General features: G+C 54.0%; 2 protein-coding genes across 5 annotated transcripts in view; one reads left to right on the top strand and one right to left on the bottom strand.

The window, feature by feature from the left end:
• Syt7 (synaptotagmin 7) overlaps positions 1-15,612 on the top strand; it is a 63,001-nt gene extending 47,389 nt beyond the window's left edge. For all 4 annotated transcript variants that reach the window (XM_052190145.1, XM_052190130.1, XM_052190138.1 and 1 more), the window contains 5 exons: positions 1,794-2,064; positions 5,552-5,721; positions 6,124-6,238; positions 6,735-6,934; positions 10,723-15,612. In XM_052190145.1, the coding sequence (XP_052046105.1) occupies positions 1,794-2,064; positions 5,552-5,721; positions 6,124-6,238; positions 6,735-6,934; positions 10,723-10,827 (861 nt within the window). In that variant the 3' untranslated portion in view covers positions 10,828-15,612. The remainder of the gene's footprint in view (positions 1-1,793; positions 2,065-5,551; positions 5,722-6,123; positions 6,239-6,734; positions 6,935-10,722) is intronic.
• A 3,054-nt stretch (positions 15,613-18,666) lies between these two features.
• On the bottom strand, positions 18,667-19,635 carry Lrrc10b (leucine rich repeat containing 10B). Its single transcript, XM_052173093.1, has one exon. The coding sequence runs from the start codon at positions 19,592-19,594 to the stop codon at positions 18,716-18,718; it is 879 nt and encodes a 292-aa protein (XP_052029053.1). The 5' UTR covers positions 19,595-19,635; the 3' UTR covers positions 18,667-18,715.
• Between the last annotated feature and the right edge of the window lie 1,428 nt (positions 19,636-21,063).

Raw genomic sequence — 21,063 nt, 5'->3', positions numbered from 1 at the left:
AATAGGCTAAGATGCCCCCTTAATATGAGAGGGAATGGGGGTGTGGGTAGTTTCGGCTGGTTCTGCGTACTTGTGCCGTGAACTCTTTCACCCTCCTGGGAGTCCCGCAGTCTTAAGTTCCATGGTCCCCAGACTGCAGGTTCAAGAAGTAAAGTTCAGAGGAATATGTCTGCTGTGAGCTTAGGGTGTGGCGTGCTCTACATTGGAAAGCCACATCCTGGGTGGGTCTAGCATAGAGCCTGGGACCTGTGGGATCAGCCAAGGGGTGTGCAGGGGCATCAGCAATGGGCTAGGATGTAGTTCAGGTGGGGGTGCTCACCTAGCATGCCTGAAGCACTGTTTGATCCTAGCACCTAATCAACGGGGTGTAGTGGCACATGTCTTGTCAGTCAGGCGATAGAGGTAGGGGGATCAGAAGTTCAAGGACAACTGTTCAACGGAGAACATTAGAGGCCCAACACACACACGAGTTCAGTGCAATTCCCCCTCAGCCGCTGGGTGGAGCCCGAGGTCAAGTTCAAACTGAGGTCTGACTTCAGGAGCCAGGACATGTGGCCAGGCACCTACAGTTGCTGGCCACAAGCCTGGTGTCAAGTTATGACTAGACATTCAGTCGTAGAACCTGAGGTGAGTGACCTAAAATCTGTGTGCTCCCAACCAAACTTTGAGCATACCAGTGCCTGCCTCAGGGTAGAGTAAGGCACGGGGGAGGCCAAGCACAGGGAGTTAGTGTGCGGCAGGCGGCTGGCCCACGGGCAGTGTTTTCCATCGTCGGTGTGACTTGGATACTTCTCCTTGGTGCAGGCAGGTCTTTGCCTTCAGTGGCTGTGGGGAGGGCCTTCCTATGGCTTGGGGGCTGGGCCTGTTGAGTGGAGCTTCAAGTCAGAGAGGGTCCCTACTGCTGTGAAAGCTTGTACGTGTCATTTAACCTCTTTGAGCCAGTCTCTTCAGCAAGAGGTGAGTGACAGCCGCCTGCCCGGCCTGGCAATGAGAAGGTGGCGTAGGAGACTTCGCCACGGTATGTGCCTCTGTCTGCCTTATGTCGCTGTGATACTGTCGAGAAGCTGGGGTGGCCTCTCCAAGCAGGGTGGGGGCAAAGACTTTCTGAGGGAATGTGGAGAGAAGGCAAGTGCCTACCATTTTGTCCCACCTACAATTCCCCTCTATCACCAAAGGAGATGTGGACCATAAGATACCCAGGCCAGCAGGGCCCCTGACCGGGCAGGGTAGGACCCCAAGACCTTCCATTATCCTTAGAGATCGGTCACCCAACTGGGAGAGCCCCAACCTCCCCCTCCTGTTTCCATGTTGCAATGAAAATGTGACACCCAACCCTTCCTTGTGGCCACCACTGCTGTCTATACCTGTCAGGTATCTATTCTGAGGAATGGAGATGAGGAACAGGCATAGCCTGGAGGTACAACCTCAGTCCTCAGGGACCCCAGCCTGCTTCAGTCAGGATCCCTGGGGACACCCTGACAAGTCCATCTCAGTCAAGCCCCTGTCTCAGCCTCTCCTCATCTGAACACTTGCATCATCCATAGCCCCGAGAAAGCCCCTTTATAAGAGTTGGTAAGTCTCCTGTGAATCTGTAGGGCTGGAATAGGAGAGGAGAAGGCCAGTACAGCTTAGGCTAACTCTTGGAGACAGGAGGTAGAACCACCCTGGCCCTGCTCCCCTCCCTTTCTGGTTAGGGCAGAGTTCTCAGAGCCTGGATATCCTCCACTGGCCATGAATGCTGCCCAGGAGCCTGGTAGACAGAGTCCCCAACCCGCCGTCTCTTCCCCCTTCAGCTCTCCCCAGGCTCTGAGGAGGATGAAGCCCATGAGGGCTGCAGCCGGGAGAACCTGGGCCGAATCCAGTTCAGTGTTGGCTACAACTTCCAAGAGTCCACACTCACCGTGAAGGTGATGAAAGCCCAGGAGCTGCCAGCCAAGGACTTCAGCGGCACCAGTGACCCCTTTGTCAAGATCTACCTGCTACCTGACAAGAAGCACAAGCTGGAGACCAAGGTGAAGCGGAAGAATCTGAACCCGCACTGGAACGAGACCTTTCTGTTTGAAGGTGAGGCCGGTTGCTACTCCCACGTCCCTGCCCACTGATCCATCCCACACCTGCGACTGCAGATGAGAAACATGGGCAAACCCACGCCTGCGGGTGCACAGGCATGCAAGCATGTAAGATGCACACACACACACATACTAAACTCCCATGCACACGCATGCCTGGGTAACCCAATGCATTTTGCTCAGGTTGGTCCCAGGAGATGAGAGAAGTCAGCATGCTAGCCCCGGCCTTTGAGGGGGGATTGTTACAGGCTAGGGTCCCACCTCATGACTTCAGAGGCACGTTGCACTGGAGCAGCCAGGGAAAGGGGCCCTGCAAATGTAGTGAAAGTGCCAGAACCTTCTGGGACTCTTTCCTTTATCCTCATTCTCATCTTCCTCAGCCCTGGTCTAGTCTGTCTGAACTAGAACCTCAGATTTCTTACTTATTGGCTGTGTGGCATTAAGAAAATCCTAACCTCTCTGGTCCTTAGTTTCTTCATCTATAAGATAGAGGTAATAATAGTAATTAAACAAATTAGAAACATTTCAAAGCACATAGAGGGCCCTGACACCTAAAAGGTGCTAATATCAGCTCCTTGAAGACATGGTCTGTTGCTGGTCTTTGACCCCTTACTGTCATGGGAGGCAAGCAAGATCTCTGAGCCATTCCCTCTGGCTCCAAGAGACGTTAAACCAAACGTGCCTCTGTTCCCAAGGTCGATCTTATCTCTCATGTCTGAGAACACAGGGCATGCAGTGAGGGGACTGTTCCTATCCCAGGCAGGATGCTACAGTGGGAAGCCTTAAGTCTCCCCATTACCTGGTTCAGCCAGGAAAAATCAGACCCTATGAGTCACAGGTGCTTTGAGGTGTCCTGGTCTTCTAGAACCCGACATGCTTATCCCAGGACCCTTTCCCACCTGGCACCCAAGCCCATCAGCACCTCTGTATTCTGGGCCTGGACAAGGAAGTAAACGCCTCTGTGTTTCTGGGCCCCTCATCAGGTCAACATGGGCACCAGGTTAAAGAGGGCACAGTTAACCAGAGGCCTAGCATCTGAAAGCATGTATGGCCAGCACCTGGGTGAGCCTTATGGGCAGAGCCCCAATCCTCAACTCTCTCATACAAACATTTGTTCACTGCCAACTTTTAGCTAGATCCTAGGAGTTCAGAGAAGTCCTGTGTCATGGAAGACAAAGCTATGTTTTGTGATATTATGCTGATATTCTGTGGGAACCCTGTATAGTCTCCTCTTAGTATGCGGAGGAAAAAACCCTCAGAAACTAGCCATTCAAGGCAGGTTCTGATGGCTGAGTTTTTGACATATAGGAAACTGTTTCATGTGGCACTGGAAAAACTGATTTAGATGCAGGAACCTCTTGGAGCCACTAATATCCCAGGACACTTGTTTCCATCTCTCCTGAACAGATAGATGCCAGGGGTCACCTGGGCAAGGTCCCTTGGGGCCTTCAAGATGAGCAAGGCATAGCTTCCGTAGTAGGTAGGAAGGGAGCCGGACCCTGCGCGAATCTGAGGGATGCTCTCCAGACCCGCGTCCATCAGAGGCTCCGCTGGGTTTCTGTGTCTTTGGTAAAGAGCCTACTAGTGTTCTTCCCACCCATTCTTCTCCATCACTCCAGCTGGTGTGGCTCCTCAGGTGTTCCCTTCTTCCTGCTCACACCTCAGTGTCTCACATCACACCCAGGCTGGCCGGCACCCACCCCAGGTCACTCGCGCCTCCCAGAAGTCAGACAGACCTGCCCACCTCCCTTTCTCTTCCATTCTGGCCATGCCATTGGGCTAGCTCACTGACACTTATTCATCCATTCAATTGGTTATTCTGTGTGTGTGCACATGTGCCTGGGTGTGTGTGTTCAGGTGCACATGCACATGCGCATGCATGCGTGTGGAAGGCAGAAGTTAATTCTGGGTGTCTTCCTCAACTGTTGACCTTTTTTAAGAAGATATTTTATGGGCATTTGTATGTGTCTACTACGTAAAAGCGTTTTGTGTGAGGGGCCTGTGGAAGTCAGAAGTTATGAGCTATCTAACATGATGCCAAGCCTAATGACCTTTGTTTGATCCCTGGAATACACATGGTGGGAAGAGAGAACCAAGTTGTCCTCTGACTTCCACATTCACACTGACACATGAATACCCATGTACACCTGAGCACCCACATATGCATGTTTATACATTCACACATTCATACACATAAATATAATTTAAAAATATTAAATGGCTACCTTGGCCTGGCAGGCAAGCCATAAGATCATAGAAGAAAGAGATGGATAGATCTGTTGGCTTGCCCTAGAGCCCAGAAGGCACAGTGACAGAGCGTGCTACAGGGAAGCCCACCCTATCTATGATACCAGCAAAGAGAACTGGGTGTAAACTGGCTGGAGCAGGCATGGTGGGGGCTCACAGGTTAGGTCCTGATGAGGGCAGAGCCAGGACTTCAAGGATCAGGGGAAAAGGTATAGGATGGAGCCTGGGCACTGGGAGTGGAGTGGATGCCAGCCCACAGAAGGAAGACTGGGGCCACACTTTGGAAGGATTGGGTACCAAAGTAGGCTGGCTTTCCTTCTGAGCTAGGATGTTAAAAGGAGCAGGCTGGCCAGGCAGTGGTGGCAAATACCTTTAATCTCATCACTTGGGAGGCAGAGGCAGGTGGATTTCTGAGTTCAAGGCCAGCCTGGTCTACAGAGTGAGTTTCAGAACAGCCAGGGCTATTCAGAGAAACCCTGTCTTGAAAAACCAAAACCAAACAAACAAACAAACAGGAGCAGGCTGTGGCATGCTGGCTACTTTTAAAAAGTCAGTCTGGCCAACGTGGAGAATGGGCCGCTGGAGGAAGCTTGGGAGCAGGAAGGGCAGTGGGACATTCTTGTGGCTGCTGGGCAAGAGGTGCTGGTGGTGTGGGTCTCCAACATGGGCTCTGTTTAGGGAGAGCTGATAGACAGGCTGATCATCAGCCTTGGAAGGAAGTGAAGGAGAAAGCAGAGTCCCAGAACACTGGTTCCTTCTCTCAGGTACCTTTCTAGTTTCCCTGTCCCCTCTTCCTGGGGCTCGTTATGTGATAGCCTCATAGTCTCAGGCAGAACCGCTTACCCAGACTTGATCGAGGGAGCAAGGGGGCCACTGCCCAGATCTGAACGGACACACACGCAGTGAGCACATTGATGGTCTTTGTCTTACTGTTGGTCCTAGGACTGTCACGTAAACCATCTGAGCCTTGGTTTCCCCACCTAATGGGTCACACGAGACTGAGTTCTTGCTGGACCTTCAGAAAGTGCTACTGCAGTCAGCTGTGGCCCCCTGGCCTAGGCTGCTGGGAGGTCACAAGGCCAGCCCCACTCCCTACACAGGGCCTTCCTCCTTTCTTCTTCACCCCCATTCCTTTCTCCCCACTCCACCTTCCCCTCCCTTCCACTCTCTGTCACTCCCTTTTCTCCATTTTAACTTTCCTTGCTGGGATAACACTTCTTGTTTATCTGTCCCAGGGTTTCCCTACGAGAAAGTGGTACAGAGGGTCCTCTACCTCCAGGTCCTGGATTATGACCGTTTCAGCCGCAATGATCCCATTGGGGAGGTGTCCATCCCTCTCAACAAGGTGGACCTGACCCAGATGCAGACCTTCTGGAAGGATCTGAAGCCATGCAGCGATGGGAGTGTAAGGCCCCTGTAGTCCTTTAACTGAAGCGATGTGGTCAGGGCTGGCAGAGGGTCCTCACCCAGCTCAGCTCCAGGATGTCAGCAGGGCTCAGAGTGGAGCAGCCCCCAGAGAGCTGGCTCCCACCCACGGCTGGAGCCCTGGGGTTTAGAACTCAGGGCCAAAAACATGAGCTGTTCAGTGAGCCCAGGGCTCTGAGCAATCACAGCCTCTCCAGAGGAGAGGAAATGGCTGACAGCAGAGGGGCTGCTGTCCCCAGGGCAGGGCAGAAGAGACCTGTGGACAGCTGGGCTCTCTGACCACACCTGCCCTTCTAGTTCCCACACCTGTCATCCCTGCAGGGAGATCAAGGGGAGCACCCCTTCCCTGTGGCCCAGCCTCACCCCTCTTCTTGCCTCACAGGGGAGCCGAGGGGAGCTGCTCTTGTCTCTCTGCTACAACCCCTCTGCCAACTCCATCATCGTGAACATCATCAAAGCTCGCAACCTCAAAGCCATGGACATCGGGGGCACATCAGGTGCTGAGGCCTATCACGGCAGGATGGGCAGGCCCTTGGGGTGGCTTCCCATGGCACAAGGGGTCACTTCAGATATGGGAGATAGAAGTGTATCTGGGCCCTCACCCTAACCCCTACCTGTTAGTCCTCTGACTAGAGATAGCAGAGCTCTTTGGGCATATTCTGGGTCAGTGTCATCTTGGCAGCCAGGCTTCCCTGAATCAGGAAGAAAGGCAACAGTGTGGTAGGGAGACCCTGGTCCTAGCACATGTGCTGCTTGGGAAGACCTGTACTATCATGAGGACACTGAAGCAACGTCCAGGGTCTCGTTTAGTTCTACCATATGCTAATTATCCCTAATCCCTCTTTTTCTTGCCTGGCCTGGCCTCCTCATACACTTAAGAAGCATGCAACCAGCTCCCACTTAGGTGTTTGCACCTGGAAGGGCATGAGGATCCTTGAGTCCCCCCAACACCCACACTGTCCCTCTGACCCTTCATCTACTATCACCTCCCAGACCCCTATGTGAAGGTGTGGCTGATGTATAAAGACAAGCGGGTAGAGAAAAAGAAGACAGTGACAAAGAAGAGGAACTTAAACCCCATCTTCAACGAGTCTTTCGCCTTTGACATCCCCACGGAGAAGCTGAGGGAGACCACCATCATCATCACTGTCATGGACAAAGACAAGCTCAGCCGCAATGACGTCATTGGCAAGGTAGGACTGGCTGGAGTGCATAGTCAGGCCTGGAGGGTTTGTCCTTAGGAGGCAGCAGGGGCTAAGGTTGAGCACACCAGGAAAGACCCAGCCAGATAAGGCAGGAAGGAACAAGAAGTACCTTGAATTCCCCAAAGGTCTTCTGAGTTCTCAGACTGGTTCAGCCCTGCTTATGGGAAGAGCTGAGTGGGGCTGTGGCAGAGCCCCTGCCAGAAACCAAAGACCTTAATGACTTCAGCTAGCAGATCTGCACAGTGCTGGCTGGCTGGTCTGGAGTAAGTTACTCGGCCTCTCTGAGCTTCTGTGTTATCTGTAAAATGAAGCTAATGCCAACCCTGCAGGGCATGCCAGGGTAAGGTCAGAACCACCTGAGATAGAAGGCGACTCAGGATGAAGGTGACTTCTTGCATGTTAGGCAAGGAGCCAGACATGACTTGAATTTTTAGACAACAGAATTCTGTGATATAAACCTTCCACTTTCTGCTTTGAAAAGCATGTTCCTATGTTTTTAACTTAATGTTAGGACCCAGCACAGATACAAAGTCTAGCTGCCTGAGTTCCGGTTTTGTTATTTGTTTGTGGCTTTTAGAATGGAACCCAGCTTTACACGTCCACTAAGCTGTATTTCTGATACTGAAACACCACCCTTAAAAGCTGTCACCTCTCTGAGCCACGTTTTCTCTGCTTAAAGTGAAAGGCAGGAAGTGCTAGCTTCCCACTACACAGTGCAGTGGGAGCATTTGATAAGGACGTAGTGAGAGGCTCAACCTGGCGCTTGAAGCACATATGTAGCTTCTATTGTAATAGAAACCTGTTTTGAAATGTTTTTACCTATAGCATGCATGGTCATTTACTCAGTAACAGAAGTTTGTCTTCCATCATATTCTTTTATTTTGTTTTGAGTCAATTTCCCTGGCTGTCCTGGAACTCGCTTTGTAGACCAGGTTGGTCTTGAACTCAGCCTCTGTCTCCCTTCTGCTGGGTTTAAAGGCCTGTGCCACCAGCTCAGGCTGGCCTCAGATTCCTTATGTAGCTGAGTATGGTCTTGGCTTTCTGATCCTGTTGCCTCTCTCTGCCAAACACTGTGATTGATTATAGGCAAGTGCTATTGTCCCTGCTTTATGCAGTGCAGGGGATTGAATTTGGGGGTTTCACGGGTGCTGGGCAGGCACTCGTGAGCCCTGACCAAGTCATGGAAGCTCGGCCAGGAATAGCGCAGAGAGCCCGTGACCAGGGCAGAAGGAGTGAGGGGTGGGAACACGGGTCCCTGGGTACATGTGATGTGTTTATAAAGAGATAGAGAGGAGGGGATACATTCTGTGGAGGTGTAGCGAGCTGTGAGGGAAGAGGGTGCCTCACCCCCTGAGGGACCAGCCACATGGTGGTATAGTATAGAATAGAGTTTATTCAGGACATAAGAAGGGGAGTTAAGACGGTAGTAGAAACAGAGAGAGACAGAGAGGGAGAGAGAGAGAGAGAGAGAGAGAGAGAGAGAGAGAGAGAGAGAGAGTAGAGGAGTAGAGGCAGGCCATGAGCACGTGGGGAGAGAGAGGGAGAAGGGAATGGGGAGTGGGAGAATAGGAGAGAGAGAGAGAGAGAGAGAGAGAGAGAGAGAGAGAGAGAGAGAGAGAGAGAGAGAGAGAGAAGGGGAAGGGAAGAACAAGGGAGCAAGAGAAGCACCAGAGAGGAAGAGAGCAGGGAGGGGGCAAGCAGCCCCTTTTATAGTGGGTCAGCCTAGTGGGTCAGGCCTACCTGGCTGTTGCCAGGTAACTGTGGGGTGGAGTTTTACTTAGATGTGAGTTGGCAGCGAGAGCTAACTGGGAATAGCATGGGCTTGTGAAACCTCAAAGCCCAGCAGCCCCAGTGACCCACCTCCTTCAACAAGGCCATACCTCCTAATCCTTCCCAAACAGTTCTACCAGCTGGGGACCAAGCCTTTAAATATAACGAGCCTATGGTGTCCTCATTCAAACGCCAACAGTGGTGTTTGGAGAAGGATGGTCTGGCATCTGCAGAGAAGGGGCCGATCTGGAGGCATTCGTTCCCCAGAGAGATGAAAAGGTGGACTTAGTTGTTGGGAAGAAAAAAGCAGCTGGCCTTGTGGAAGAAAGCTGGCCCTGTGGGCACAACCTGTGGGCACAGGTGTGAAGACTAGAGTGTGTGCTGTGAGCAGGGCCGCTGAGCCCCCGAGAGGCTCCTGTAGCCCCTCCTACAGCTCTGCCTCATAGAGGTAGGGGTTCCTCGGGAGTGTCTTTAGCTTCCTTTACCAGACCAGCCTTCTGTGGGTCAAACCAAGCCAAAAAATGGTTTTGTTCTTGCTTTGGCCTAGGATAGTTTAGGAAGCCCCAGGACCTTGGAACCTTTCCGAGTCATAGGTTCCACTCCACTCCTGGAGGCTGGGGATCTGGCCTTGCTCCAGGCTATGGTACCAAGCCGGGCTGACATCGCAAAAGAAAGTAGGCCCAAAGGGGCTCTTGGCTGTGACCTGCGGTGATTGTGATGGTGGGTGGGGGGGGGGAGTACTCAGCGAGCCTCCGATGGAACTGAGCACTTAGTCAGGAGAGGGCAGCAGACGTGTGCCATCTCCAGCGGCCTGTGTGATCAATGTCATTATGATCCGTCCGTTGCATAAGAGGAGGCTGAGGCTGAGACAGATATTCCACCCCTGCATAGGATTTGCTCGTTTTTCTTGGTGTTTTATCATTTGTTTGTTTTGATAGATTCTCACTTTGTAACCCAGTCTTTCCTCAGACTCACTATGTACCTCCAGGGTAGCCTTGTACTCATAGCAATCCTTCTGCCTTAGTGTGAGAATTTTAGGTATGAGATACTACACCTGATAAATTTAAATTTACAGAAAAGTAGGAAATAGAATATGGCATATCCATATCCTTCTTGCCCAGGGTCCTCAATTGTTAGCCCCTCCCAATGTATCTGTCACAGCTTAAGGGACTGACGTGGAACCTTGCTGCGAACCAACCAGACTCCATTTGCATTTGGCCAGTTCTTCCACTAATGCCCCAGGCCTGCTCCTAGATCCAGTGCTAGCAAGCACATTTGTACTCAGTTGTCAAGGCCCCCAGGCTTTTTGAGCTGTGACAGTTATTTTGCCCTATAAGCTGTCATCTTGATGGCCTTAAGGTCCCCTGGCCCGGATCTTGCAACACTGTCTGCTTTTCTTCCAATGCCCCTGGTCTTAAGCATTTATCAGTGTCTAGGCCAGACTCAGCTGAGACTACTTTGGTAGTTTCTGGGCAGCCCTGCAATGTTGTGGAGCCCTTATGCAAAAGCCTGGGCTGGATTGGTAGTTTAGAACCACCAAGACTTTCCTTACACTATTTTGAACTTTTAAACTATGGCTGGAGGTAAAACTCTTAACCCTGTGTGCCTTAGTTTCCCCATCTGAAAACTGGGGCTAATCAGATTGTTTGTTCACCTGCCCAGTTTGTAAGCGTACACTGACCTTGAGATATAAAGCCCCCAGTACAAAGTCTGGGGTGGGGACAGGAAATGCCAGGCGATGGGAGAGGCATTAACAATGGTGTCCCTTCCTAGGACAGGGAAGGTTGCCCCAGCCAAATGCCTGTGTCCTGACCTTCACTGCAAAATAGGTTGCAGTTTGATGTCAAAGGGCCAGGCATGCCCAGGCCCTTGAGGGATAGCACAGCGAGGGAACTGGGTCAGGCTGGCAGGAGGGGAGAGGGGCAGCCTCTGCGGGCCAGGCTGTTACTATGGGACAGGGCCCAAGCCTCGGAGCCTGTCATGACGCATCTTCTCTTCCTCCTCAGATCTACCTGTCCTGGAAGAGCGGACCAGGTGAAGTAAAGCACTGGAAGGACATGATCGCTCGTCCCCGGCAGCCTGTGGCCCAGTGGCACCAGCTGAAAGCCTGACTGGGGCCAAGGGAGGCCCTGAGGGCCGAGGCCTGGCTCCCCATCATGCCCCTACCACTTATGCACAATGCCCAGCCCGGCCCCTGCCATGGGTGAGGGAGAACCCCGAGGGCTCAGCCAGGGAGGGGTACCAGAACTCTACTGGGCCCCATTTCTAGGAAGTACCAGCCCCACTCCTGTGAGTCCAGCTCGGGAGTGGGGGCTCTGGGAGCCATTTCCCTGCTTTGCCTCTTTCTTTCCTGATTTGCTGATACTAAAGACACGGGGGAAAGCTCAAGAGCCAATGGGCAGATCCCTCCAGAGGCCCGCCAGGTGGGCATAGCCCCCGTTTTCTTTAAGGCAGTGCCTGGAGTGGAGAGAAGCCACCCCTTCCCTAGCCCCCCTTTTTGGGGCCCAGAAGAGGAAGGCCGAGGCGTTTGGCCACGGCCTGGTCATCAGGCCCATCCCCAGCTTCAGGTGCCGGCTGGGCCCTGGACCCTGGGGATAGTATATAACCTGTGCTCCAGAGTCCTGGAGACGTGGCCCTGTGTATTTGTGTTGTGTCTACTGTGTGTGTGTGTGTGTGTATGTGTGTGTGTGTGCCCACATGCGTGTACACATGTGTACCTGGAAGCTCATGGGCACATGTGTGAAAGGGGGTGCTCACTCCCTGTCCCCCTGGGGCCAGCAGTGCTGATTGGCTACGGAGAATAGCAGAGTTTCATGAGGATGAAGTGGGGCTGGGTCAGAGAAAGGTCAAGGCCACAGGGAAGGTAGGAGAGGAAGGGTATGGACAGCTGAGGAGAAGTGGGGACCAGGGCAAATGGCTGTTTCAGCTGCCTCCTGGCACCCAGTTTGCCTGTCTCTGTAGCCCCCACCCCCACGATTCCCCAGTAGCAACTCTCTACTGCAATGTTGCCATTCCTTGGGCCTGGGCTCCCACCGCAGGCACCTGCTCACCATGTGCATGGCCTTCCAGCAGGGCACCCCTCCCCATCCCTCTCGGGCATTCCTAACCCTCACCTGGGGACCCCCACCTTCCCGGATCTCATATTGCAGCTAAATGGCATCTGCTCCACACTCTGGCCTGAATGCAGCTCCTGTTCCCCACCCCTGACCCCAACACCTCCACTTTTTCTTTGCATAATCTGACCAAACCCTGGCCTTCTCCAGGCTGTCTTGACACATACCCCACCCCCACCCCAGAGCAGTAGCTCTTTCTGGCCCTCCCACTACCGTGCAAGCAGAGGAAGCAGGGAACACTCCAGGAGTCTGAGGTTGCCATGCCCAAAGAAGCTGCCGTTTCTTCTCCCAGCCTCTGCTGAGACTAGAACTGGCTTCCCCTTGGAAACAGCAGACTCCAGAATGCTCCCTCTTAAGTCATCCCTCTCTGCTGTATTGAAAAAAGACCCAGCTGGTGAAAGAGCCTCAAAACCTATTCAGACTTGAGCCCAACATACCCAGATTCTACCACCAGGTGGCACCAGAACATCGCATCTGTAGTAGCAGTTGGGGCCCACAATTACAGTTCTACTGTGGCAGGCAACTTGACCCCCCAAGGGTGACAGGAGGGGCTCTGGACTGCATCTGTACATAGAGCATAGCAGGATCATAGTTCTCTGGGCACATTTCCCTTCAGTGGACTTCCCCTTAAGTTCAACTTTCTGCTCTAGGTGTGAGATCTCCTTCTGTCCATATCAAAATGTTCTTAAACCAAATTTCACACCCCGTCCCCAGGGACCTGGAGGAATCTCTTATGTAGTAGGTGAATCATTTGTAGAGTGAATAATTCCATTGTAAAACAAATAGTTACCCATATTACTTGTAAATCTAAATGTTTGTAAACTGCAGCTTTTGCTTTAAATAGGACCATCCCCAACTCACCCAGCTGGGTGTAGCCCCTGGAAAGGGACCCTCCCAACCCCCTGCAGAGGCTGTGTGGAACAGAAGAGGGTAATGTAGAAAGTCTGGAAACTGGAGAGAAACTGCTGCTGTCCTTCCCTCCATCTGCCTCAGTCTCCTGAGAACTTCCACAGAGCCATTGGAGGGGCCCAAGCAGCCTGCACCAGTCGGTGTAAGGTTGGCAGCGGATTTACTCAGAGCTCGCTCACTCATGCACCTCTTAGCCAGTCAGCTCAGAGAGCATATCCCCCTGCTCAGAGCGTTTCTCCCCTCAGATGACTAGGAATAGTAGTGACCTGGGATTCCTCAGCCTCCATGTGTAGGTGGAGTGGGGAGAGGGGTGTGGGCAAGAGCTTGCAAATGGTGGGCGGAGAGCAGAGTGGGTTTGCAGAAGATGCAGCTGGATGATACAGAGTCTGAGCATAGGATGGTTAGGGCAACGTGGAAATGGGGGGAGGGGAGAATGAGGAGGGCACCAGAGCTCTGCTTCCACTGTCCTAGGATCTTGGGCAAATCACCCACACTCCCTGGGCCTCAGTTTCTCCATCTGTAAAATGATGGTAATAATACTTCACCTACCTCATGGGGGAGGTTGTGAGGCCACCATCACCTAACCTAGGGGATCAAGGCAGGAGGGCTCTGAAGGTGCTACCCAGAGCAAAGTTGTCACTGACACCGGAAAGTAAGGCCCACCTGCCCGTCCACCCCACAGAGCCCCTAGGGACCGCCAGAGCCAATCTGTCTCTTCACTGTGTCCCAACCCCCTTTATGAGCATCATCTGACATCTTGTGGGCACCCTAGACTTAGTTGTTATGTTGTTTAGGTAGCCTTTCTTGTGACCATCTTCTCCATGTAACTGCTATACAAATTCCACCTGCCCCAGCACACCCCTCCACCTGCCCTCCAGCACCAGAGGCCAGGGAAGGGACAAAGGAAAACAGCCACAAAAGAAAAAAAAAAAAAAAAAAAGCCAAGGGGACTCCCAGCTCAGCTGGGGCCCCAGGGGTGGGAACTGGTGGCGCTGTTTGTATTGTGTTTGAGTCCTTGAGCGCAAGTGTTTTATAAAAAAAAATAAAACAAAAATCCACTATCACAAAAAAAAGAAAAAAATATATAGCAAAGAGAACCGAAGACAAAAGGGAAAAAGAACCATACAATTTTTTCCACCATATGCACCCTCTAAGCCAGCAAAATTTTCCTCTTTGCAAAATCATATTTTTGTGGGAATGGGTCCTGCTTTTTGTGGCAAGGCCTGTTCTGATTAATAAAGGATCGTGAAAAAGCAGGGCCTTGGCTGTCTCCTCTGTGGGCCCAGCACTCTCTCTTCTTCTCCCAAAGGAAGCAACAGCTGGGTTCGGAGGGAGTGGGGAGTCTTGGGGGCATCTCCACTCAGCTTGTTTGTCACCACTGGGACTTGACTTTCATTAGTGGCTTGGGCCTGCCTGAGCTTCCAACTGACTCTCAGAGCTAGACTATTCCCCACTCACCAGCTTCCCCAAAGTAGAGTGCATCGCATGTCCCAGGTCAGACCTAAAGCCATGCTTAGAAGTAGTGGGATCTCCCTGAGATCTCCAAAACCTCCCTTCAAGTCCACTTGGCTGGGTATGCACTCCCTCTCTTGCCAGGGAACACTTATCCCTCTCCCACGTCAGTAGAAAAAGCAAAGATGGGACCCCAACCACCACCTCACCACCACCTGCTCAGCTGCTATGACTTGGGGCCAGTGTCTCCTTCCAGGTCCTGGCAGGGGGGAGAAAGGATAGCCGGAGCTCTAGGTCAGACTGCTGGACCTGAGGCCTTTCTCCAATCTGTTGTCTAGGCTGATTCTCTATGGTTGGAAAAAAAATCTCTCCAATCTAAAGAGCCCTATTGGCAAGTTCCAAACTGAGGACCTGAGAGACTCCAGTGCCCTCCTGTCCGTGGCTCTGGCAAGCCATGTCCTTTGCTGTGCTCTCAATGTCCTCTGTTCACAAAGAAGCAATAATTTCCCAGCCACTCCCTGCTCGGTCCAGGGCAGCTGGCCTGCCAGTTCTCAGGGTACTGCAGAAGGCCAATTATATCTGCTTCAGATAGGCACTAAGGGAACCCCATAATTCCATGGGCCCTACCCCATCCTGAAGTGAAGAGGGTCGCATACCCTCTGTCCCCCACATCTTGGACCAGCAGCTGCCTCCTCAATCTGTCCTAAGTACCCCCATTCTGAAGCTGCCTGCCCTTTCCCCTTCCGCCCCTTAACTTCCTACAGTGTCGTTTAAACATCTCTTTTAAAAGGTGTCCGCAGGCTAGGGTATAGCTCAGAGGTACAGCTCTTGCCCTCATGCGCACAGGCATCTGAGAGAGGATAAAACAGCTTCTCTTGGCTTCTATTCCAGAAGTTCAAGGGAGTCCTGGGGTCAGGTAAGTAGCTTCAGGGTCACCCTGGGTTTGGTTCGGTTTTTCTTTGGGAAAGTAAACCCAAGAACCAGTTTTAGCATAGTTGGTTCAGCACAGCAGAGGTGGCAGCCCCTGGCCATGGACACAGGGGCTCTACCCTGGACTTCTGCGGCTCACTCCCTCTGCCTGCTCTGAGCTGCTCATCCAGCCCTTCATGTGCCTGAGACCACTTTCTCCTGCAAGCCCCTCCCAGATGCACTGCTTCTAAAGGCCTCTCCGGCCTTGCTGGATTCTGGGCTCTCCTCCGCCTCTGAGGAAGAGAGCTGAAGGGTAATCTGAGCGTGCTTGACGCCCCATCCCGAGCTGCTCCCATCTGGTTCTTGTAAAGCCATCCACTTCCCATGTCTGGGTCCTGTGTGTGTGTGTGTGAATGCACATGTGTGCGAGTGTGGTGTCTCTTAGATTGTGAGCCCTTGGGCAGGGTTCCCTGTCTGAATAGACGTTCTGTGTGGCACGCCTGGCTGTGAAAATAAATGTCCATCTTCAGATCACAGTGCCCTGATGTCTTGAGGAGCTTTGGGAGAGAGAAGAAAGCATGGAAGGAGGGGAGGGGTTTCTGGGGAGGGTCTCTTGTTCCTAATCACCCCATTTCTCCCTTTATCAGACCCTTTGGGTAGGCAATTACAAAGCTAGGAAAGGATCCTGCTAATATCCCAGACTCGGATGCCCTGCCTGCCAAGCAAGAGGTCAGCTGGTCTGAAGGCTCAGGAATCAGTCTAGAGACTTGAGAATCAGAGCAGAAGAGACAGACTATAATTCTCATCCATCTCGCTTGCCAGCTTGCCAGCCAGCCAAGGATGGAGTAGCTCTTCCATAGTAGGAACTGAGCACTTGGTTAGGAGTCCACATAGAGGCCAAAACACAGGCCCCAGGCTCTCCTCAACCTGTTTCTTGTCCTGCCACTCATGTTCCCTTGGCTTTTTCTCCTGCTCTGAATGCCAGCTCCCTTGGCCTCTGCCCCTGCTGGCCACACACCCAACTCCCTAGAGCTTTCCTGTCCTACTCACATGCATCCCACCTCTGACTGCCCCTGAGACTGGGGCGGGGGACCACAGATGAGGCTGTGGCTACAAGTGTCACACATCTCTTCCTTTTCTTCAGGCTCCTAGGCAGGAACTTAGAGGGTGGTGGCGATAATGGATCCCTCACATAGTGCTTTCTTCACCACCAAGAGGAGCTGGGTCAGGGGATCTGGCAAAGACTCCTTCCTGGCTCCTTTCCCAAGTGCCCTCATTTCTTCCGAGAGATCTATACCAGGGCATCAGGCATCAGCATGAACTCTAACCAAACTAACTTTCCACAAGAAACTGGATCTGCTTCTGGCAGCCTCAGCAGCTCCTCCTTGGATGGTGAACAGCCATGACTAAGGGGGCTAAGCCGGGTGAAGAAGGGGGGCGAGGGACCTAAACATGAACACCTCAGGATGACTGCAGAGGCCACGGGAGGGCACTGCTCAGTCCATCTGGCCTTGGGTGAGCCAGGGCAGGGAAGCAGAAACATCAGAAAGAAAATCTGAGCTGTAGCTACACAGGAAAGAATGGTGGATAAAACAGCGGGTGGAGTCTTGGGCCGGAACATCAGACTTAAAAACCCAACTTCTTGGCTACAGATGGAGAAACTAAGGCCCAGGGATCCAAGACTTCATCTGGGTCATTCAGCCAACTGCAGAACCAGGGGCAAGGACAGACCTGGTCCATGGTGGTCTCCCCTCTACCTGACAAGTTGGGGAGCCAGAGGTCAGTCCCTGGGGGGCTACAGCTCTCACTTAGCCCACCCGATAGCCTCACCTCTCAACTCCTTACCCCCATGGACCCGACTCCTGAGAACTCCAAAGCCCCAGATGGGATCTCAACAAAAACAAAGCCTACAGTTGGGTCCCACATTAGTCTTACTCCCCACCTTTTGCTCTGTCTGTCTGTCTGTCTGTCTGTTCTTTTCTCACTCTAGATCTATCCCCAGCCTCCTCCTTACCCAGAGCCCCAGCCCGAGTACTAGCCCAGCTCCTGGGTTGAGCCTGACCTTTTGGCTCCATATGACATCAGCTCTTGTTGCCATGGTGATGGGGTGGGCCGGCAAAACTGAAGGGACTGAGCTGGAGAAAGGCAAAGGACAATAAAGCAAGCACAGTCACAGATTGAGTGGGGGGTGGAGTACGCTGTACTGGCAAGCAAATAGAGGAGGGCCAGCCCAGCTGGTGGGAGATCCAAGAATGAGATCCCAAGAGCCAAGCTACAGAGGTAGGGTGAGCCAGAACATGAGGGCACCCCAAGATGCCAGGTGAGACCAGCTTCAGGGAGCAATGCTGCTTCCTTCTGCAACGGGCACTCGTTCCCCAGACAAGAAGGACAGACACAACAGCTGGCCAGGGTCAGCCTGACACAGAGTTGGGGCACGTGGGTGGGGGAGGTGCACCCACAGCAATGGAACTTGGTGCTCCTGGGCTTATAAATAAATAGACATGTGGGAAACACACATTCTTTCTCCAAGAAATATAATTTATGTTTACAAGGTTTTTTTTTCTTCCTAAAGAAAACACTACCTTCTGGGGCTCTAGCCCCTGACAGTGTCCCTGAGTGTCCTCTGGCCCTCTCCTCCTATTATTGCTTGGATCTGGCCCTGGGGATTGCAGAGCCTCCTCAGCCCCTCAGAGGCTGTCCCTGGTGACGGAGTAGAGGCACATGGTGCCTGTCCAGTGCCCCATGCCGTGCCAGCCACCCTGGCTGTGCCCATGTAAGGAAATGGAGAGTGCAGGCAGTACAGAGGCCCTGAGCAGCCTCCTAGAGTGCAGAGTCCCTCTCTCTTGGGGCAGGAGGCCCTAGAGGCACAGTGGCATCTTCTCAAACTTGATAACTAAGGGCACAGACTGCAGGAGAGGGAAGATCTCTTTGCACAGCAATATTTCAGCACATGCTGAGAAAAGAGATCAGGAGGAAAGATGGGGTGGAGACCCTCTCTTCTGTGTGCCATCCAGCTATCAGGGGAGACCCAGTGTAGAACTGAGGAAAGCTGAGGTGTTGGGCCCCAGTCTATGACTGCTTCTGTCTGGACAGAGTCCCTATGCCCTGCCTCTGGCCAGAACTCTCACCCCAACACACACACCCCGCCCCACCAACCCCCAACACACACTCGGAGAGGCAATTTTGCCCCATATAGTCTGCCCCAAAGGTAATGACTCTAGCAACAGTCTAGGCCTACTCTAGGGTAGGCCTAAAGTTCCAAAGCCCAGGTGAATGTTATAGATGCCTGGACATTCAGAGTCAAAGTTGGGACGATTCTATGGATAAGTGGTGACCCCTGGCTCCAGGTGAGAACCGGCTCATCTGTTGTACCATCAGTGGCTCTATCCCAGACTTCTTGGTCTGAAAACTGCCCAGAGGTCAGCCCAGGGATTTTCTCTTACTACCTAGGAGTGTCTGAAGACGGCCTCAGGCCTGCCTGTGCCAGGCAGCTCACTCAATGACGCTTCTTCAGTGCCTCAAATAAGAGGCCCAGCAGCACCATATATCCAAACAGCCACAGCCTCGCAGAGCCCCTTCTTCCAGAGTAGCCAAGCCCGTCACTCAGGGAAGAGGCTCAGGTGCCCAATCCTGGAGGGGCTTCCAAGGCTCGGAGGCTGTCCCTGGCGGGCCCCAGGGCCCTGGGTCCTGTGCCTCCTATGAGCAGATCTTCTTCCTCCTCATCCTCAAAGGCCCGGGCTGGACGCCGGGCTGGCGGCCGCGGAATGGGTTCGTCGCGCTCAGCCATGCGCTCGACGGCGCCCTCGCCCACTAGGAAAACGGTGTCTGCCACCCGCGGGGGTCCGGTGACTGGGTTGTGATCGTAGGAGAAAACTCGGAGCGCACGCAGCGGGTGCAGGTCGGGGAAGCCGCCCAGGCGGTTGCGGTCGAGGTCGAGGATGTGCAGCCGGCCCATGCGCAACAGCGCGGGCGGGAACTCTTCGAAGCGATTGCCGTAGAGCCAGAGGCCACGCAAGCCCGTCATGCGCGGCAGCTCGGCGGGCAGCGCGCGCAGCCGGTTGTCGCCCATCTGCAGCGATTGCAGCGCCACCAGGCGCAAGAGCGGCCGTGGAAAGCGCCGCAGGAAGTTGCCTTCGATCCAGAGGCAGCGCAGGCTCTGCAGCTGCGCAAAGTCGGGTGGCAGAGCCAGCAGACGGTTGCCGCCCAGGTAGAGGCGCGTGAGGCGCGGCAGGCGACACAGGCCGTCGGGCAGGCGCTCCAGCTTGTTGAAGTCGAGCGCCAGGATGCGCAGCTCGCGCAGCTCCTCGATCTCCTCGGGAAGCTCGCGCAGCCCGGTGCCGCTCACGTACAGCTTCTGCAAGCGGCTCAGTGCGCACACGGCGCTGGGCAGCCGCCGCAAGCGCCGGCCGCTCAGCTCCAGCTGCTGCTCGCCGCTGCGCAGCTGCTCCTCGGCGTCCGACGGCAATTCGTCCGGCGTGGACTCTGCGATGCCCATGGTCAGGGGCCCCGGCCCGGGACACCGCTGCCACCACCCGGCATCGCCACGCCCTGGCCGCCCCGACGGGGCCCGGGCCGATCCGGCCTCGGGGGCCCCCCGCCCCGGCCGGCCCGTGTGCCGGGAGGGGGGCCGTGCCGGGCCGGGAGGAGGCGCCCGCCTGGGCCCCGCCGCCCCGCACCGCGTTCGGCCGCCCGCCCTTCGGCCTCCCCCGCTGCCTCCGCCAGAGGCCGACTGGCTGGAGTTCGAGCTGACTTGCAGCTTAGCGACCCGTCGCCCTGGCAACCCCCGACGCGCGTGCGGCTGCCAATAGGCAGAGGGAGGGAGGGATGGGGGCGTGGCCAAGGAGGACCGTGAGAAGGGTCCTGAAGCTGGAGCCGGTCCCCGGATAGCTAGCCCATCCGGGAGCCAGCTTGAGCCAAGGCGGCCGCTGAGCGCAAACCTGGCACAGGGCTAGCTAGCGCTGAGCCCCGACGTCCGACGCTGTGTACACTTGCTGCAGCGGGCCGTTTGGTGTAGCTGTGTGTGCCTCAGGGAAGGCGGGCCCAGAAGGAAGAAACCTGGGACTGAAAAAAGGGAGGAGGGATGCTGGAGGAGTACCTGAAGGCGAGGTCACTTGCCTTTCCCCCAGCCCCCACGTTCAGCGGCGTGCGACCAGTCTCCCAGTCGGGGTCACTTCAGGATAGTAACTCGGAACAATATTATGTTCTGGTCTTTTTTAGATCTGAGGATTTGTGGGACTATGCTTGGCTCCGCCCTCGCTGGGTTCCGCCCATTGCTGGTGCTCTAGCACCCGCTCCTACCCAAGCCCCTCTGAGGATACCCACCATCTATGTGTGGCCAAGGTGGGAGGAGGACTGGGACAAGTGACCACCTCTGAGTGCCGCCGACGATGGTCACCTTAGTTCTATGACTCGGCTGCTCTCCCCAGCCTCCTCCCCTTTCTCTCTGCCAGAGCTCCACGTGTCTGTCACTTTGCCAAAAGCTACTTCCCATACTTTAAAGAAGGAGGCACCGAGCTAGGCTCAAAGAGATCAAGCTTTGGTTGACCAGAAGAAAACTGGCCTTTGAAGCCAGGCAGTGTTTCTCAAGAGCCCCAACTCCTAAGCATACACCTTCTCAGTAAAAGAAAACACAGCCTTCCACCCACCCCTCCAGTGAGTTTTTCCTCAACAGTGTCTCTGACTCACAATGTAAAAACTAAGAAAGGAATTATTAATCCCATAGAAACGAGGAGGAAAGCAGCCTCCAGGGATTAGGCAAACCTGCTTGGGGGTTGTACAAGGGACAAGGGATCCATGAGGCTCACTCAGCCGCCCACTTTCTCCTCCCAGCCCCACCCCCACCTTCTCTAGGACCTAGCTGTTGGGACAGACCTTAAGTGTCCTCCCACCCACCCATACTGCCATGAAATTTTGAAATTAGGAGAGTAGAGGAAGGTCACCTCTATAACCCCAGCTGCTCAGCCA

This window comes from Apodemus sylvaticus, chromosome 1 (genome assembly GCF_947179515.1).
Source record: "Apodemus sylvaticus chromosome 1, mApoSyl1.1, whole genome shotgun sequence".
Lineage (NCBI taxonomy): Eukaryota > Metazoa > Chordata > Mammalia > Rodentia > Muridae > Apodemus > Apodemus sylvaticus.
The sequence above is the reverse complement of the archived record's forward strand: the minus strand, read 5'-3'. Positions and strand labels throughout refer to the sequence as shown.

What these genes read in the sequence shown, in the direction of transcription:
- Lrrc10b (XM_052173093.1), bottom strand. Translation starts at nt 19,594, where the DNA reads ATGGGCATCGCAGAGTCCACGCCGGACGAATTGCCGTCGGACGCCGAG.